The 17,004-nt window shown below is 44.5% G+C and overlaps 2 protein-coding genes across 2 annotated transcripts in view; both read right to left on the reverse strand.

Annotated features, from left to right (window-relative positions):
- The window catches only part of nbas (NBAS subunit of NRZ tethering complex), a 256,843-nt gene that overhangs the window by 23,314 nt on the left and 216,525 nt on the right, over positions 1–17,004 (reverse strand). Inside the window, exons 48-50 of the mRNA XM_080743924.1 lie at positions 11,070–11,305; positions 8,061–8,150; positions 6,472–6,655 (exon numbers count right to left, since the gene is read on the reverse strand). Of these exons, the coding sequence (XP_080600050.1) occupies positions 6,472–6,655; positions 8,061–8,150; positions 11,070–11,305 (510 nt within the window). The remainder of the gene's footprint in view (positions 1–6,471; positions 6,656–8,060; positions 8,151–11,069; positions 11,306–17,004) is intronic.
- Positions 1,715–4,893, reverse strand: LOC308300285 (pyrin-like; the record flags this gene model as incomplete). Its single annotated transcript, XM_080744104.1, has 2 exons — positions 1,715–2,633; positions 4,889–4,893. 2 exons carry the CDS (start codon positions 4,891–4,893, stop codon positions 1,715–1,717), a joined length of 924 nt encoding a protein of 307 aa, XP_080600230.1.

Below are 17,004 nucleotides of genomic sequence, written 5' to 3' on the forward strand. Positions count from 1 at the left end.
AATTTGCATGAAACATTCTACACACAATCTAAGGACCTTTATCTAATATGCCTATGAAGTGCACACACACAAAAAAATAATAATAATGAATATAGCTGCAAGCAGCGATAAAGTGGCCAAAGCCAAAAACACCTCAAATCATGAACACAGCCTGCAATGTGCGTGAAATTTTGCAAGCACATTCCCAATATGTCAAGGAACAGATACCACCCTTCTTACATTGGCCTGTTATAGCGCCACCAGCGGGTCAACTTTTGCACAACACATTTTTGGAACAAAATGGACCAATCTTTGACGTCAGTAACGTCAAAGAGAGCACTGCCTGCGATCTTGACATTTTGTACTTTTATAGCCATTGTTTTCTGGCTTGAAGCGAGCCCACAATTGTTTCGAAGGAACAATATTTTTCTAGTTTATTTTTGTTCTTGTCGCATTCCTAAGCCAATAATTTGAGGAGACTCTTTGTAGTCCCATTGATTCCGGATCTGTAAATCTATTACAATCAGAACGACTTTCACTTCCTAGCTCACATCCATTCTATCTGGGATCAGTCAAATAGCTTTTCCTCCCTTCGTTTATCCCCATCCCCATGTTCTATATGGACTTGTATCTGACTCAGGCTTCGCCCGCGGTTTTATTTTTTCTTCTCCGTATGAAAGACAAGACGTTGAACGGCCGAGGAACTGGTGCCGCAGCGCGCTCAACAAAGTTGTGAGCATGTAGATCTGCTATTTTCACAATAGAACCATAGAACCGTGTTATACAAAATGTAATGCTTCAGGGTGGGGGGCCAGGGTCCCCAGTTCAAATACGAGTTTGTGGGTGTCGAGGCATGAAAATGGTGCCATCCTGGTTGCCAGTTGTGAAAAAAAAGAAAGAAAAAGTTCTTAACCCTTTCCAAGCCATGGGGAGCCCCTTAATATTAAAACCGAAATAAATGATTTTTATCCGAAAATCGGCGATCGTCTAACCTTCCCTAGTCACCGCTCGTCCATCGATAGCTCATGGCTGCTCTGACATGAAGCAGAAGTGACGTCAGGTCCTTTCCTTCTTCAAGCTTCCTTGCAGCCGTCCGTTTACTGTTTAGACGATTACATTAGCATAGCTGGAGTGCTAAGGGCTAAGCTAGCCAAAATGCTCACATCGACCGTTCAGTCATACCTGGACCATATGCTTGGATTATATGCACACGGATCGCACACGCGAAACGCACGGGGAGACGATGCCTCGGCCTAAACCTCCACTCTGGAGATCCAGATATTCATGGTGAGCAAACGACCGGGGATTGAAAAAAAAGAAAAAAACAACGGCACGGTCCAAGTAGGAGGGGTGGCGGGCTCATGTTTATAAACATAATATTATGTCTCAGATCATAATACAATAATAGACATGTCACGGCTAATCTACCAACAACCATTCTATTTCGGCTGGCGAAGTGTTAATGGTGAAAAAAAAAAAAAAACTTTTCCACGTCACCGTTTGGGTAAGGGAACCATATTGGAGTGGATGTCTGATTCTAGTTTGTAAATTAATAATACATTTGGCAAAAAAGACTTACTGTCAGGCTCAAGCACTTACCGGTAAATGCATTTTTTTATGTATTTATGTATTTTTATTTATTTATACGTTTTCTCAATGCATATGTGGAGTCAGCTTCTATTGCATATACGTATGCACCATTTATTTCTAAATTAATTTACTGGAGGTGGCAACTTCAAAGACCAGCATCCATGTTGACAGGAGAGATGGTCAGAGGAGCAGAGTTTCTACGACCAGCATTAAGACCAGGACTGAAGTATGGATAGAGTTTCTCAGTGAAGGAGCAGCCAGTGAAAGAGCAGAGATGAACTCTGGCCTCCACATCATAAAAGGAGACCAGACCCTCCTCATAATCCACAAACACTCCCACTTTTTGGATCTTCTCTCTTACAGGGAGGAGGACAGCAGGCCCAGCATGAGCCCAGTAGTCATTTCTATTCCTCAACCCTATAATCCATGTACCATTGTTGGGGTTCGATTTGATTGATCCCTTCCTGTAGATGGACTCTCTGGCCACTCCTAGATCCCACACAGTCTTCCCTTTAACCTGAACCTCAAAGTAAAACCTTCCTGAGGAGAAGCTTTGTTTTCCGGAGACACTGACACATGGAGAGAATCTCTCTGTGTTGTTTGGGAGATTCTTCATTATGTTTCCATGGCTCACTTGTTTTCCATCATCAGACAGGATGAGTTTGGGATGAGCTGTATCAGGGTCCAGAGTCACATCCACTTCGTATTTCTGGATGATACCAAGCTCAGCATCACACAGCTTCTTCATCTCTTGACTGAGTGTCTTCTCTAGTGTCTTCTCCAGCTGAGCCACAGCTGTCCACACAGTACCCACATATGGAGACTGATGGACATTGACCTTTGTCCAGTCCTTTTTGGGTGAATGGGTGTTGATGGATGTGAAGTTCTGGAGGAGGTGGAGGTGGTCTTCAGTGTGTGAGAGCTGCTTCAGCTCAGAGCTTCTCTTCTGTAACTGAGTGATTTCCTGTTGAAGCTCTTTGACGAAGCCTTCAGCCTGTTTCTCTGTAGTTTTATACTTCTCTTCAATCACACCAATGAGCTCAGCCCGGCTCCTCTCAATACAGCTGATCAGAGCAGTGAAGAACTGCACACTGTCTGCTATCACTCTGTCTGCATCTTTCCTGCTGAGCTCTACTGAGTGTTTGACCTCCTGAATCTTCACTTGTCTCTCCTGGATCATCTGCTGAACGTCAGCCTCTGTCTTTGCTTCATATCCTTCGCCCCCCTCATGATTCCTGAACTGATGAACCATCTCAGAGATGAAACTATTGACAGATATACGTTTGGTATCCTCCTTAACTAGTGGTCTTCAACAAGTGGTGATTGTCTTTACAATGCAGGAATGTTTATGATGAAATTGGGTTTATCTTTCTTCGTGTGATCTAATAGTGGGTATTTCAGTGCGGGGCTCTCTTCTCTTTGTCTAATGCTCCTCATACTCTGTGTAATGAGCTTTAAGTCAGGTTGACTGAACTCCCACCACATCAAATATGACGTCAGTCTTGCCCAACTATGGAGTTACACATGGCTCGAGAATTACCTCCTCATAAAGACAGCTGTTCACAAACTGTTCCATGACAAAGACCCCCGAAACGCCTCTTGGTCACTTATCTTAGTAACTTTCATCTACAGTTGAAAATCCTCTTGGTCACTTATCTTAGTGCAACTTTCAGCTACAGATGTGTCAAAACTTCACACGTCCTGCTATTGGCAAGACAGTAGATTTCCAATGTTTTTATTTTTGAGCGGTGGCAAACCGCTCCATAGAGTGGCTGTGCGTGTGTCTGTAGCCACTTTTCCTCAGCGTTTTGCCAGAGCAATGTGTTTTCCTCAGCGTTTTGCCATGGCAATATGTGTGTGTGTGTGTGTAGCCATATTACATCACATTACATCACCAGTTACATCCTACACCTATCTGTAGCCACTTTTCCTCAGCGTTTTGCCATAGCAATATGTGTGTGTGTAGCCATATTACATCACCAATTACATCCTAGACCTATATCCTAGTCTTTTTCCTCAGCGTTTTACCATAGCAATGTGTGTGTGTAGCCTGTATTACATCACCAATTACCAATTGAAGACGTTATGCAAGCACGACCACCGCTCACTTCACATTGGGTGTGATTTTTTATTTGTATTAATTTTCTATTTTTGAAGCGGTGAAAACCACTTCCTGTAGCCATAGGAAGCGGTTTTCACCGCTTCATATGAGTGGCTTTGTGTGTATCACGCCCATATATGGTCATTTCAGTCCAGAATGAACAGGCTTTTTCAAAAACAGAATGTCCGTTTAATTACCATATATGGTGATCTCAGTCCAGAATGAACAGGGTTTTTCAAAAACACAATGTATGTCACCTCATGTCCATATATGGTCACTCCAGTCCAGAATGAATAGGTTTTTTCTGTCCCGTACGTCCAGAATATCAGTCCAGAATGAATAGGCTTTTTCAAAAAGTCCCATGTCCATATATGGCCATTTCAGTTCAGAATGAACAGGTTTTATCTGTCCCGTACGTCCAGAATATGTGTGTAGTGTCCCTCCCGGTCTGATGAATGGATACTTCGAGGATTGTTCAAGCTTCACACGATAATTTGGCCCTCCATTCTTTATATATTCATTCAGAATATATAAAGAATGTAGAATTCAGAATATATAAAGAATGAATAGATCACAGAGTCCATAACTGTATAGATGTATAGATCACAGAGTTCATAACTCTAGAACACATAGAATAAAGGTTCACCGCTTCACTTCGAACCGAGGTTTGATTTTTTAGAACATGACAGCGGAATACTCCGTCAGTTCCGCGGACGTTGTACACCTAAAGCCTGGTAGTGGACAGGGCGTTTCCGGCCTGGTCGCAGGGGTCCCCCCAGCCTAGCTCCTGACTGGTGCCTGTGGACAAGCTTTCAGGTAGGGAGGACAACTGTAGGCTATATATACGGTGTGTAAGGCGCTGTTAAATAGGGAGCGTGGCTCTTTAGTCGAGTGGTAACGTATGCAGACAATAAATATGCAACCACACTTGCAATTTCCAATTGCATCTTTCTAGTTATTATTAGTGCGGTTGCCTGAAGGGCAACACAATATTGTTATCAGCGCAAGTGAACAGATGAATCTTGTGGGCATACATCATACGTAACATTTAGCCAATGAGGAAGCAGGAAAAAAACTGCTTTTAGCCAATGAGGAAGCTGCATAAAGGTGACATCGCCAACATGCTGGTTCCTCATTGGCTAAATGGCATCCGAAAACTCAAGCTGTGATCCTGGGCGCTGCTCTCCCTCTGCAACCTGGGGAGAGAAGCAGACTGACCTCATGCTTCCCTCCATGCGTGAGGAGTCCAAGACGCTTCTTTTCACCTGACAGTGGGGATTTCCCCGGTTTGGACATAGCGCGTGGAAGGAACACGTTATTCCAACCAGTTCCTTTCCCCTCCATCAGGTGCCAGGGGGAGGCAGTATAGAGTAGAGCTTGAATCGGGCCTAAAAAAGTGAGCCCGGCCCAACCCAGCCCTACAGAATTTCAGCCCGGACCCACCCAAAGCCCGATACACAATTGACAATTGGAGACGGGCCCAGCCCGAAGACCGACATTCTGAACAAGCTTAGTTGATGCAGACGGCAGCAGCCTTTTTTTCTCATACAATATTGGTGATTCGTTAAGAACAGAGTCATCCTACCATTATCCAACTGTCTTTACTTATATAAAAGATTCTGTAGCAAGCACCGTCCTAAATAATTATGGAACAAATAAACATCGGAGCCTCGCTGGAAAACACAGCTGACGGCCGCCGCTAAATCAGGCAGGAGGCGTACAGGCTGTTATAGCTACAACATTCACACTACGTCTATGATATTATTAGGATATACAAAAGTGTCTGTGAATGGTTTCAACGATCTCCTCCGCTCTGCTCTGCCACATCGAGAAGCACCCATTGGCCACAGCAGCCACCGCCACACACACACACACAGTCACACGGGAGCACACTCACACGCTCAACTGTGTCAAGTTGCGTAGCAGCGGTGCAGCACAGCTTACACAGTCACAGAGACATCATGTTACCGCGCTGCGCTTGCCTACCGGATTATAAAAGCCCGACCCAACCCAAAGCCTGACATATACGTGACAAATTGAGATTATTTGTCTTTCTAAACTACAACGTTCCTCATATCACTCCTTCACCAGGCTCACAGCTTAACCAAAAAGTTTAGAAAACAACCTTTTATTTTCCTTCAAAACCCCATAAGTTACGGTGAAATTACTCCTGCTTCTCCGCATTGATTTCGACTACTGGCAGCTTGTGGGGTTTCTGCCGTTTCCTGCCAAACATCGGGAGCTCTCCCAATTAGCTAACGAGGCTGGACCCTCACACTTTACCTGCTCTGAGCTGTGTGCATACATTTATTTACATATTAGCTGTGTGGGGCCATTAATTAATTGACCAGCATGGACAAGCAATGAGTAGCCACTCAAACGACAGGTTACTCAAGAGGGCTCCCTGGTGGCTGAGACTGGTAGCCTGGGTTCTGTCATAACATACCTGCGTGTCTTTCAGAACAGCCTGGGTTCTGTCAGAACAGCCTGGGTTCTGTTAGAACAGCCTGGGTTTTGTTAGAACAGCCTGGGTTCTATCAGAACAGCCTGGGTTCTATCAGAACAGCCTGGGTTTTGTTAGAACAGCCTGGGTTCTGTTAAAACAACCTGGGTTCTTTTAGAAGAACCTGGGTTCTTTCAGAACAGCCTGGGTTCTGTCAGAACAGCCTGGGTTCTTTTAGAAGAACCTGGGTTCTTTCAGAACAGCCTGGGTTCTGTCAGAACAGCCTGGGTTCTATCAGAACAGCCTGGGTTCTGTCAGAACAGCCTGGGTTCTGTCAGAACAGCCTGGGTTCTGTTACCTGCGTGTCTTTCAGAACGGCCTGGGTTCTGTAGAGCAGCAGCAGCAGAACGTCGCTCTCTCCCAGGCTGAAGTTGTTCTCCAGGATCTGCAGAACGTGGATGCGCGGCCGCACCGCCAGCGCCGCGTCGCTGCAGAACGGACGCAGCCACGCTAGCAGGTCGTCCGAGCTCACCGCGCTGTTACTGAGAATGAGAGAGACATTCTGGAATCACTGCGCCGTTACTGAGAGAGAGAGACATCTGAAATCACTGTACTGTTACTGAGAGAGAGAGAGAGAGAGAGAGAGAGAGAGAGAGAGAGAGAGAGAGAGAGAGAGAGAGGTGGAAGTTATGAGCGGACCCCTAATACAGTATAATGTACAGTGTATTAACACACGGGTGACTAAGCGGTCATTTTGGCAGATTTTGAGATCGTAAAGTGCAATAACTCTCCCTTTTTCCCTTCTGAAACGTTTCCTAAGTATGAAATAATATACGATTATACCACTCAATAACCATATTGTCAATAGAACAACAGACAATAGAACCCCCGCTGGCAGCAGGAGAGGAGCTGTTGCTCTCCTGGGCAAAAAGGGAGAGAATTTACCTGTCAATTTGACTGATAAATGCAGCCAGAGAGGAAGTGATTTTTCAGTCACCCAAGTGTTAATACGTAATACAAAATTTGACATTGTTGTTTGACACATTATTTTATTAATTGAGCCAGTGGAAGTTCTTTCGTATACAGGAGGCAGGATGTGGTGTTGCTATCTTCCCTGGTTAATTCATTCACACTCCCACAAGAGCAGTCTGTCACCTCATGTTCATTCTCATTGGCCAATTCTCATACGCCCTCTTACCCACAATGCATCTCAAGCGGTCTATTTAAGCAGTCCTTTGTTCTATGTTCATTCTAGGTGTTTAGCGGTCACTACTGGTTGTGCAGCTGCAAGGGTTTAAAAAATACCTCCACCGGAGGGATACGGATTGTACCGTGTTCTATGGATAATGATATGTGATCATTTTAAACCACTTAGTGCCACCACTAGATGGAGCCAACTCCTGCTCAATGGCCAGCCGAAGCCCCTTAGACAGCGCAGCCCCTTAGACAGCGCTGTAGCTGCGCAAGCCCTGCGCAGCCGTGATGTGTGCGATGACTTTCGTGCGTGTCATCACTATGCGCCGGAAGGCCTTGGCTTCCATTAGCTCTATAGGCTCATGTTATTGTTAGAAGCAAATTTTTCGGCTATTTTGCCGCGAATAAAGGCTGTCCTCTTCCAGAAAAGCATAGATTCAGAGAAAATGGGTTTCAAAGTTGGCCAACTGCATTGGATTACATTGAAGAAATCGGCGAAAAATGACGATAGTAACGTTAGTAAACGTAGGACGACCTCGGACCACCTACGTTTTCAATAATCAGCTCACGGTAAGGACCAAAGCAAGCCGATGCTTGCCGACAAAATGAGCCGAACTAGTTCGGGATCAGCACTAGAAGAGTTAAATCATGCAACTTAAGGTAATCTACTTTTGATGGCCGTGAACATTATGTAAACAACCCAAAACATGTAAACATGGTGGCGAATACATTATTGATAATATTAAAACCTACCCGCTCTGCACGGCATTGTGCACAGAGGTCACCATGGCCTCCAGAACCCCCAGGGGTTGTGGGTAATTTGTCAGTGCGTCCTCATCGCCTCTGGAAACACACACACACACACACACACACACACACACACACACACACACACACACACACACACACACACACACACACACACACACACACACACACACACACACACACACACACACACACACACACACACGACTTCATTACACAAGTCGACTCCCACCAGAGAAAGTCAAAGTCAAAGTTGAAAAAAAAATCTATTGTGAAAATAGGGTTTCAAACGATAAAGTCGTCTTCAACTCAACTTTTTACTTGCAAAAATCACAAGTCGTTAATGCCCTACTACATACAGATGTTTCAACTCTTCAGTATTTACTGCTCTTTTCCTGAAAATGTCCTGCATATGCATTTTTTCCACATGTTTCTTTCCCTGTTTTGTCTAATTTTTATGGAGAATAGAGAGTATTTTTGCAGAAACTCGCAAATGTCAAGAAACCACTCCATTCCCATTGAAAAGGCAGCGAAAGTCATATAAAGAAAATCTGATCTACAAGCTCAATGCAAATCTACTGTATTGCCAAAGGCACTCCTCGGAGCACAGATCCCCACCAGGCCGGGTGGCCTACCTGCACAGTTTGGAAGGCAGTCAGAGCCAATTAGAATAGGATCTGCAACAATCTGACAGATAGATACATCTTGATCACTCGACTCCAAAGTTCATTTGTACTGATTTGAGTATGTTTTGGACGACATTTGTTGGAGTAGTATCAAAAAAATATAGTCTGGCACAAATGGCTGGGGAGTTACAGGCCAACACGAGAAGCAGGCCGTTATAGCGCCACCATGAGGACTGGCAAAATAGATCTTATTGAGCAGTAAAATAGATCTTATTGAGCAGTAAAATAGCTGTTATTGGAACAGTAATACAGAATCTTACTGGCGGAGTAAAAAAGATTCTTATTGACCAGTAAAAAAAGAATATTATTGGTCGGTAAAATAGAATATTATTGGTCGGTAAAATAGAATATTATTGGCCAGTAAAATAGAATCTTGTCGACCAGTAAGAAAGATTTTTATTGGTGAGTAAAATATAATCGTATTGGCAAAATAAGAAGAACGTGACCAATAAGAAGACAAAACACCTGCCATGGGGAAACCCTGCAACGGCAAATCCCTCTGATTTCCTGGTACACCTGTGTGTGTGTGTGTGTGTGTGTGTGTGCGTGCGTGCGTGCGTGCGTGCGTGCGCATCTCCAGAGGAGGAGCATTTGTCACAGAGACAGAGGAAAGAAAAAATGTAATTTCCCCTGACTCAACTCCATGTTGCTACTAGGCTCATGCACACACACACACACACACACACACACACACACACACACACAATGATGAGTAGTTGGTAAAACAGGCGACACAGCAATTTATTTCATGTTGAAAATTATAATTTCCTGTCTCTTCCAAACACGACAACGCGCGCGCGCGCACACACACACACACACACACACACACACACACACACACACACACACACACACACACACACACACACACACACACACACACACACACACACACACACACACACACACACACACACACACACACACACACACACACACACACACACACACGGTCTGACAGGTGCTTGGGAATCCCTGTTTTCCTGTCTATCAGGCCCAGACAGACACACAGACAGACAGATGGGAGTCCCTTTTTCACAGGTCTTTCAGTCCGTGTGTATCAAAAAAAGCACGTCGGTTAAGGTGGCGACGACGGAGGCGCGCCGTCTCAAGCGGACTTGATCCACGTGAGACAGCACCGAAGTAGATTTACTTAAGTACAATTCTGAGGTATTTTCACTTTATTTGAGTATTTCCAGTTTTCAGTACTTTTACTTTTACTCCACTACATCTCGGATCCAAATATTGTACTTTTACTCGGCGATAAGTATTTGACAACTTTAGTTACTGGTTACTTTGCAAATCTAAATAACTATATTATAAAACGTACATTAATCCACTTTAGCTCTATTTTATACCAAGGCGATTTGAAAATAGCCGATCTACAAGTTCACAACGCGTCGCGGTGTGACATGCTGTGAGCTTGTTGATCTGCTTTTTTCCAAACAGTTTGTACTTTTATTTCTGGTATTTTGAGTACATTTTGATGCCAATACGTTTGTACTTTTACTCAAGTAAATTTTGAATTCCGGACTTTAACTTGTAACTTCTACATTGCCGTATTAATACTTTTACTTAAGTAAAAGATTTGAGTACTTTTTACACCACAGTCAGTGGTGGAAAAAGTACTAAATTTTTTTTACTTAACACTTCGCCAGCCAAAATAGAATGGTTGTTGGTAGATTAGCCGTGAAATTTCTATTATTATATTATGATCTGAACCGCATTCATTTTACCAGACATCCAGCGCTAAATCACGTGGTCTTCATCCCCCATTACCATACCGCGATCCCCCGTTGTATACTCACCACAGTTCCCAATGAAATTCTCAATCTGCATTGGCTTAGAGTGGGGGATTCGGCCGACGCATCATGTCCCTGTGTGTTTCGCGTGCGCGATCCGTTCACGTAAATGTCGGCTCAAATAATCCATGTGTGACTCAAGAGTAGATATGAACAGTTTCGCTCGCATAGCCCGCAGCACTCCTGCTGTAGTAGCACTCGTGTATAAACAGTAAATGGGTGGCTGCCAAGGAGCCTCTGAGAAGGAATGGACCTGACGTCACTTCTGCTTCATGTCAGACGAGCCATGCGCTATCGATGGACGAGTGGTGACTAGGGAAGGTTAGACGATCGCCGATTTTCGGATAAAAATCATTTATTTCGGTTTTAATGACCCAGTACGGTAAAAGACGGCGCGGCTGAGACTCCTTGCTCAGACGTCCGGTATAAAACGGTTTTAATATTAAGAGGCTCCCCGTGGCTTGGAAAGGGTTAAGTAAGAAAAGTACTAGTAAATGATTTCTGACCTCAGTGCAGACACCACTCTCTCCACAGCATCCCGCAGGACAGTCTTGATTGACAGCTCCTCCTCCTCCTCCCCCTCCCCCTCCCCGGGCCCGGCCCCGCCCACGGCCACGCCCAGCAGCTCTTCCAGCATCTCCATTGGCTGTCCGTCCGTCGCCATGGTTACGGCCAGCCGGCGTAGCTTAGGTCTCTCCGAGCGCGACAGGTCGTATGCACGGCTGTAACCTCTGACCTTCTCCTGGAAGGGGGAGGGGGAGAGAGAGAGAGAGAGAGAGAGAGAGACTTTTTTAACACATTAAATGCCCACGTGGTGCCCACACGCCAATCTCTTTGATGTTTACGTGTGCCCATCGACGCGTTTGACGAGTTGTACAGTAAACTATACTGTACTGTAGCTACTGTACTTGGCTACCGCGGTGATGAAACAAACTCCATTTCCCAAAATGCAGCGCGAAATCACGTGACCAGGAAGTGCTGTCTGTCTCGTTGACTGCCCTGTTAACACTTTGAATGCCAGCCCCCCCTGGCCCCCGTCCCTTACCAGTGCCACCATTAGGTCCCATTCATTCTGCCCCGATTCCAGGGAATATATTGAAAATGATCCGATATTCACATCGGAACAAAAATGGGAGGTTTGGTAAAAGAGGATTTTTTTTTTTACCAAAAAAATTTTGGAGTGATTTCGGTGAGCGGTTTTGGAGATAGGTGCTCGAGAGTGCGCACTGCGCAAACCAGTCAATAACCTCAGAAATCTAGATTCTGAGATATTTGAGTTCAAAGAAAAAAAACTTTAGGAAGCCATAGCGACAAATTGGTAAATGGTAACGGAACACAAGTACCCTTGACAGAAAGAATAGCATGCCTACTTTATTTTCTGCAAAAAAAGTGAAAAAAATATTGTACCATCGTCTAGTTTCAAGGGGGCAAAGTGAAAAAGTATGAAATGACTCAGAAGGTGGAAATTGCCTTACATTTTGATAGAACTATGCACTGTGAATTCACTGTGTTTTTACCTGGTCTAGAAGGTCAGGAAGACAAAAAGTCAGAAAAGCGATGTCAACCTTTTATTTTATGGCAACATCGAACCCTAACCCTGGTGAGTACCTCACACATCCAGCATGAACATATTTATGTTCAACAATATTTACAAATATTTCCAAAAAAAAAATCACAAATATGACTTCACAAAAATAAAATATAACTGGATAAAAGTAAAATAAAATAAATGTGCAGCAAGTAAAGAATAAATAAAATAATATAAAAGTCAAAAAAAGGCATTCAACAAGCCAACATTCAGGAGTCAAAGGCACCACAAATCAAGGTCAAAGATGGTACTGTTCACCGTGTGTGTGTGTGTGTGTGTGTGTGTGTGTGTGTGTGTGTGTGTGTGTGTGTGTGTGTGTGTGTGTGTGTGCGCGTGCGTGTGTGTGTACCTCAGGTGCCTCAAAATGGCCTGGTACCTGTTCCTTGCCATTGTTCTGGGAAAGTACGGCATGGCAATGTTTTTTTGACCACTGCATGGCAATCTCCGGCTTGTGAACGATAGCTGTGAGGAAGAGAAGTCCCAGAAAGTTCTTCAGCTCCCCTAGAGTGACATTGGTCCAGGCAGCGAACCTACAGTGTGTATGACCTATGCCTGACTCCTCCGCTCTCGCTATCTCCGCCATCATACTGTCCTCTGCGTTGTCATTGGTCTGGTTGCAGATCGGGCTCCCATCCTTCCTCCATCCAGTCAGACTCCACGGGCCCTGTATATGATAGAAATAAATACAAAATACTAAATGAACGTGCTTCTGTATAATTTGTATGTTCTTTAGCAAAGGCTGTCGCACAAAAGTAGTGAAAACAGCAGATCTACAAGCGAGGCGTTGTGTGCTTGTAGATCGGCTGTTTTCACTAGTCTAAATAATTTCAAATGTATATATGTATATATACGTGGCCACTGAATTCTATAGGCTCTGCTTTGATACAAATTTGATACAGATTTGAGATCGATTTGATAGATTATTATGTCACACACACACACACACACACACACACACACACACACACACACACACACACACACACACACACACACACACACACACACACACACGCACACACACACACACACACTGATTGTATTACTAAACTATCTATCTAGGTATACACACACAATAAAAAACTAAACTATAAAGAAATGTATTCTTACTGGAAGAAGTTGGAGGAACTTCATACACCTACTACAAACCATGGATTGACATCTAGACCTACTGCACATACAGTATGAAACAGAGCTGATACCTTTATGTACTATGAGGAAAATAATGCTGCTATTTGTACCCTGTATATATATAAAATGACAATGCGACATAGCTCTGTTTGAACAATGCTGTACCCCCTCCAACTGTATATTTTCAACTGTTTTTTTAATTGTATGTGTGATACTTGCTTTGGCAATGTAAACGTATGTTTTCTCATGCCAATAACGCTCCTTTGAATTGAATTGTATATTACCAAATGCACCCTACGTGGAAAAAAAACAATAGCAGGTCAGGCTTATTGACATCGGTTATTGATTGATTGAAGAATGTATTACAAGCTTGCATTAGAGTAGACCTACAGATTCATGGCTCATTTCCACAGGAACACACTTTATGCATATCATACAGTGGTGTGTTCTAGACTTTTTTTGAGGGCATACGATCAGCTACTATTCGTTTGGCCAGGGCAGACGCTATAGTACATAATCCCTATCAAATACGCTACTTTGAAAGGTTCACGAGGGCAGACGCCGTTCATATTTTATTGTTCCTCCATCACGGAGGTATAGAGGCCGGCGCCTGGCGGCGCCGTGCCTGCGAGGGTGTCCCAAGTCGGGCGAGGTGTGGAGGGTAGTCCCCGGTGAGTCCCCAGAACACAGCACTGATCTCATATAACATTGAAAGACAGACAGACGTATAGAACATATTGAAACGTAAAAAGCATAGCTTTATAATGCTTACCCGGTTCGCTGATCGCAGCACACCTCAGCAGTGCTTCCTTCAGGGCAGGGGGAGACAGAGCACCGCAGCGACCGGGTCGTCCTCCTTGGCTAAGTCCACGCACGGCCTCATTTGGGTGTATTAGCGCCCGCTGCAACTCCGCTCTCCGGGGCCATACCTATCGGTGCAGCCGGTGGGCGCCGTAAGATGATACACTGCTCCAAACAGCCTGCCTCCGGTCCGGATCACCGCCGTAGCTCCTCCGTCCACTGTGGATGGCTGGCGACGTTCCTTGGCTCCCCCGACACAGCAGCAAAAACACAGAATTCTCTTCAAATCGCCGGCATCAGCGTTCAACGGCATCACCGTTCATCCTCACGCGTCGCCTCAGTCAAGTCCCAAACGCAGCCGCGCAGCAACAAACGAAAGTCCAACTGGTGCTTCGGGTTTTGATTATGGTCGGTGGCGGCGCTGGGCAGCTGCGGGCTTGGTGTCCACGGCCACGGGGCATGGTTCGGCTGCCTGCTTGGTCTCCATGTGCGGCCATGACTTGCTCTCTGATCAGCGGAGCAACGGTCCGGTAACTGGGACGGCGTTTTCTTTTTCTTTTTTTACAAAATGGACGGCCCCAACCTACAAAGAAACTAGCCCTTCCCTTCCCCCACTCCTCCTAGGTAAAACATCTACCTTCCGATCTCTCTCTCTATCTCTATCTCTCTAAATAATACTACATCTAATGATTTTATAACTAATTCTAGCTCATTCTCTCAATATATCTCTCTCTCCCTCTGATTGCTGTGTGTCCGGACGGTAAAAGTCACTGAATTCTTTGAGACCCTTGTTTCTGGGGGGAACCGGCCAATCAGCATGCTTGAATTTGGTCACATAAGCGTGTGATGTCATGCAGGGGCGTCAATTGGGTATGGCAGGGGTATGCAGCTGCCATACCTTGACAGGGGGAAATAATAAAAATGTACTTTTCATCGTGCCTGTTGCTAAGGTATGGCAACATGACTGGTGTCTTCACCAGACACCAGTCATGTTGCCATACCTTAGCTTGTTCTGAACTGACGCCACTGAATTGTCATGCATGACGACCGTCCCATCGTCCAAAAGGGCTGTATCTTGGTTACCGCATAGATCCAACACTGTACTACTGTAATATGAAAAAAAAGCATCTGGCGTCATATGACGCCAATATTATTTTCTGGCATCATTGCCAAGTGCGTGTCTGACGTCATATGACGCCCTGGCACTCAAAGTGTTAAGCGGCTGCACAAAAATGCAGTTTTCTCCGGATTCTTTTCCTTTTTTTCTCAAAACGGCAGCCTCTTCTACCGGCCGTAACACAAATGCTGTGGCTTAGAATTGATAAAAAACGGTCCTGACTGAAAGAAAAGATTTTAGCGAAATAAACAGGACATGCTTGGATTACATTTACTCGGATTACTTTTCTCGCCAGTACCTCGAAGGTAGGTAAAATGGCGGGTTGCCATGGGCAACAGCAAATTAACACATTAAATGCCCACGTGGTGCCCACGCGGCAATCTCTTTGATGTTTACGTGTGCCCATCGACGCGTTGTACAGTAAAATATACTGTACTGTAGCTACTGTACTTGGCTACCGCGGTGATGAAACAAACTCCATTTCCCAAAATGCAGCGCGAAATCACGTGACCAGGAAGTGCTGTCTGTCTCATTGACTGCCCTGTTAAGCGGCTGCACAAAAATGCAGTTTTCTCCGGATTCTTTTCCTTTTTTCTCAAAACGGCAGCCTCTTCTACCGGCCGTAACACAAATGCTGTGGCTTAGAATTGATAAAAAACGGTCCTGACTGAAAGAAAAGATTTTAGCGAAATAAACAGGACATGCTTGGATTACATTTACTCGGATTACTTTTCTCGCCAGTACCTCGAAGGTAGGTAAAATGGCGGGTTGCCATGGGCAACAGCAAATTAACACATTAAATGCCCACGTGGTGCCCACGCGGCAATCTCTTTGATGTTTACGTGTGCCCATCGACGCGTTGTACAGTAAAATATACTGTACTGTAGCTACTGTACTTGGCTACCGCGGTGATGAAACAAACTCCATTTCCCAAAATGCAGCGCGAAATCACGTGACCAGGAGTGCTGTCTGTCTCGTTGACTTCCCTGTTTAGCGGCTGCACAAAAATGCAGTTTTCTCCGGATCCTTTTCCTTTTTTCTTTTTTTCTCAAAACGGCGGCCTCTTCTACCGGCCGTAACACAAACGCTGTGGCTTAGAATTGATAAAAAAACGGTCCTGACTGAAAGAAAGGAATTTCGCGAAATAAACAGGACATGCTTGGATTACATTTACTCGGATTACTTTTCTCGCCAGTACCTTGAAGGTAGGTAAAATGGTGGGTTGCCATGGGCACCAGCAAATTAAATGTTGAATAATTCTGGGCATCCGATGCGTTACTGAATTTTCTCCATTGACTTTAATTAAAAATGTAGCTTTCCCAAATATGGAGATGACTGACATCTTAGATGTCTGACATCACAGAAAGTTAATTTGCACATGTTTAAGTTACACCTCTTTCCTGTTAACTCATTCTGTGCCAGATGCCAAAATGCCTCCAAGGTAGCTGTGCCGCGGTTTTGTATGTTTTTCTTTACTATGCAATGAAAAAAATTCATTTTTTTTTATCATTTTTTTCCCCACAGAAACAGACACACATTTTCACACATTTTCTCAATCAGCTAAACGAGGGAGCGAACACACAAACAGAGAAAAGCATCTCTCTGATCTCAGGTCATTTTGACATCTTTAACTGTTCTGCTGCCCTTGACGATCCTCACCGTCATTAAAACCGGTTACTACACGACGCCATTGACAGCGCTCACCGTCAATCTTACTGTATTTACAGTAAATGTATTAATACTTACAGTATGTAGCTCCGGTCGCGGCCGCATCGGTAATGTCCGCGATTTGTTTAAAACGCAC

This window comes from Nannobrachium achirus (genome assembly GCF_963921795.1).
Source record: "Nannobrachium achirus genome assembly, chromosome: 16".
In the NCBI taxonomy this organism is placed as follows: Eukaryota; Metazoa; Chordata; class Actinopteri; order Myctophiformes; family Myctophidae; genus Nannobrachium; species Nannobrachium achirus.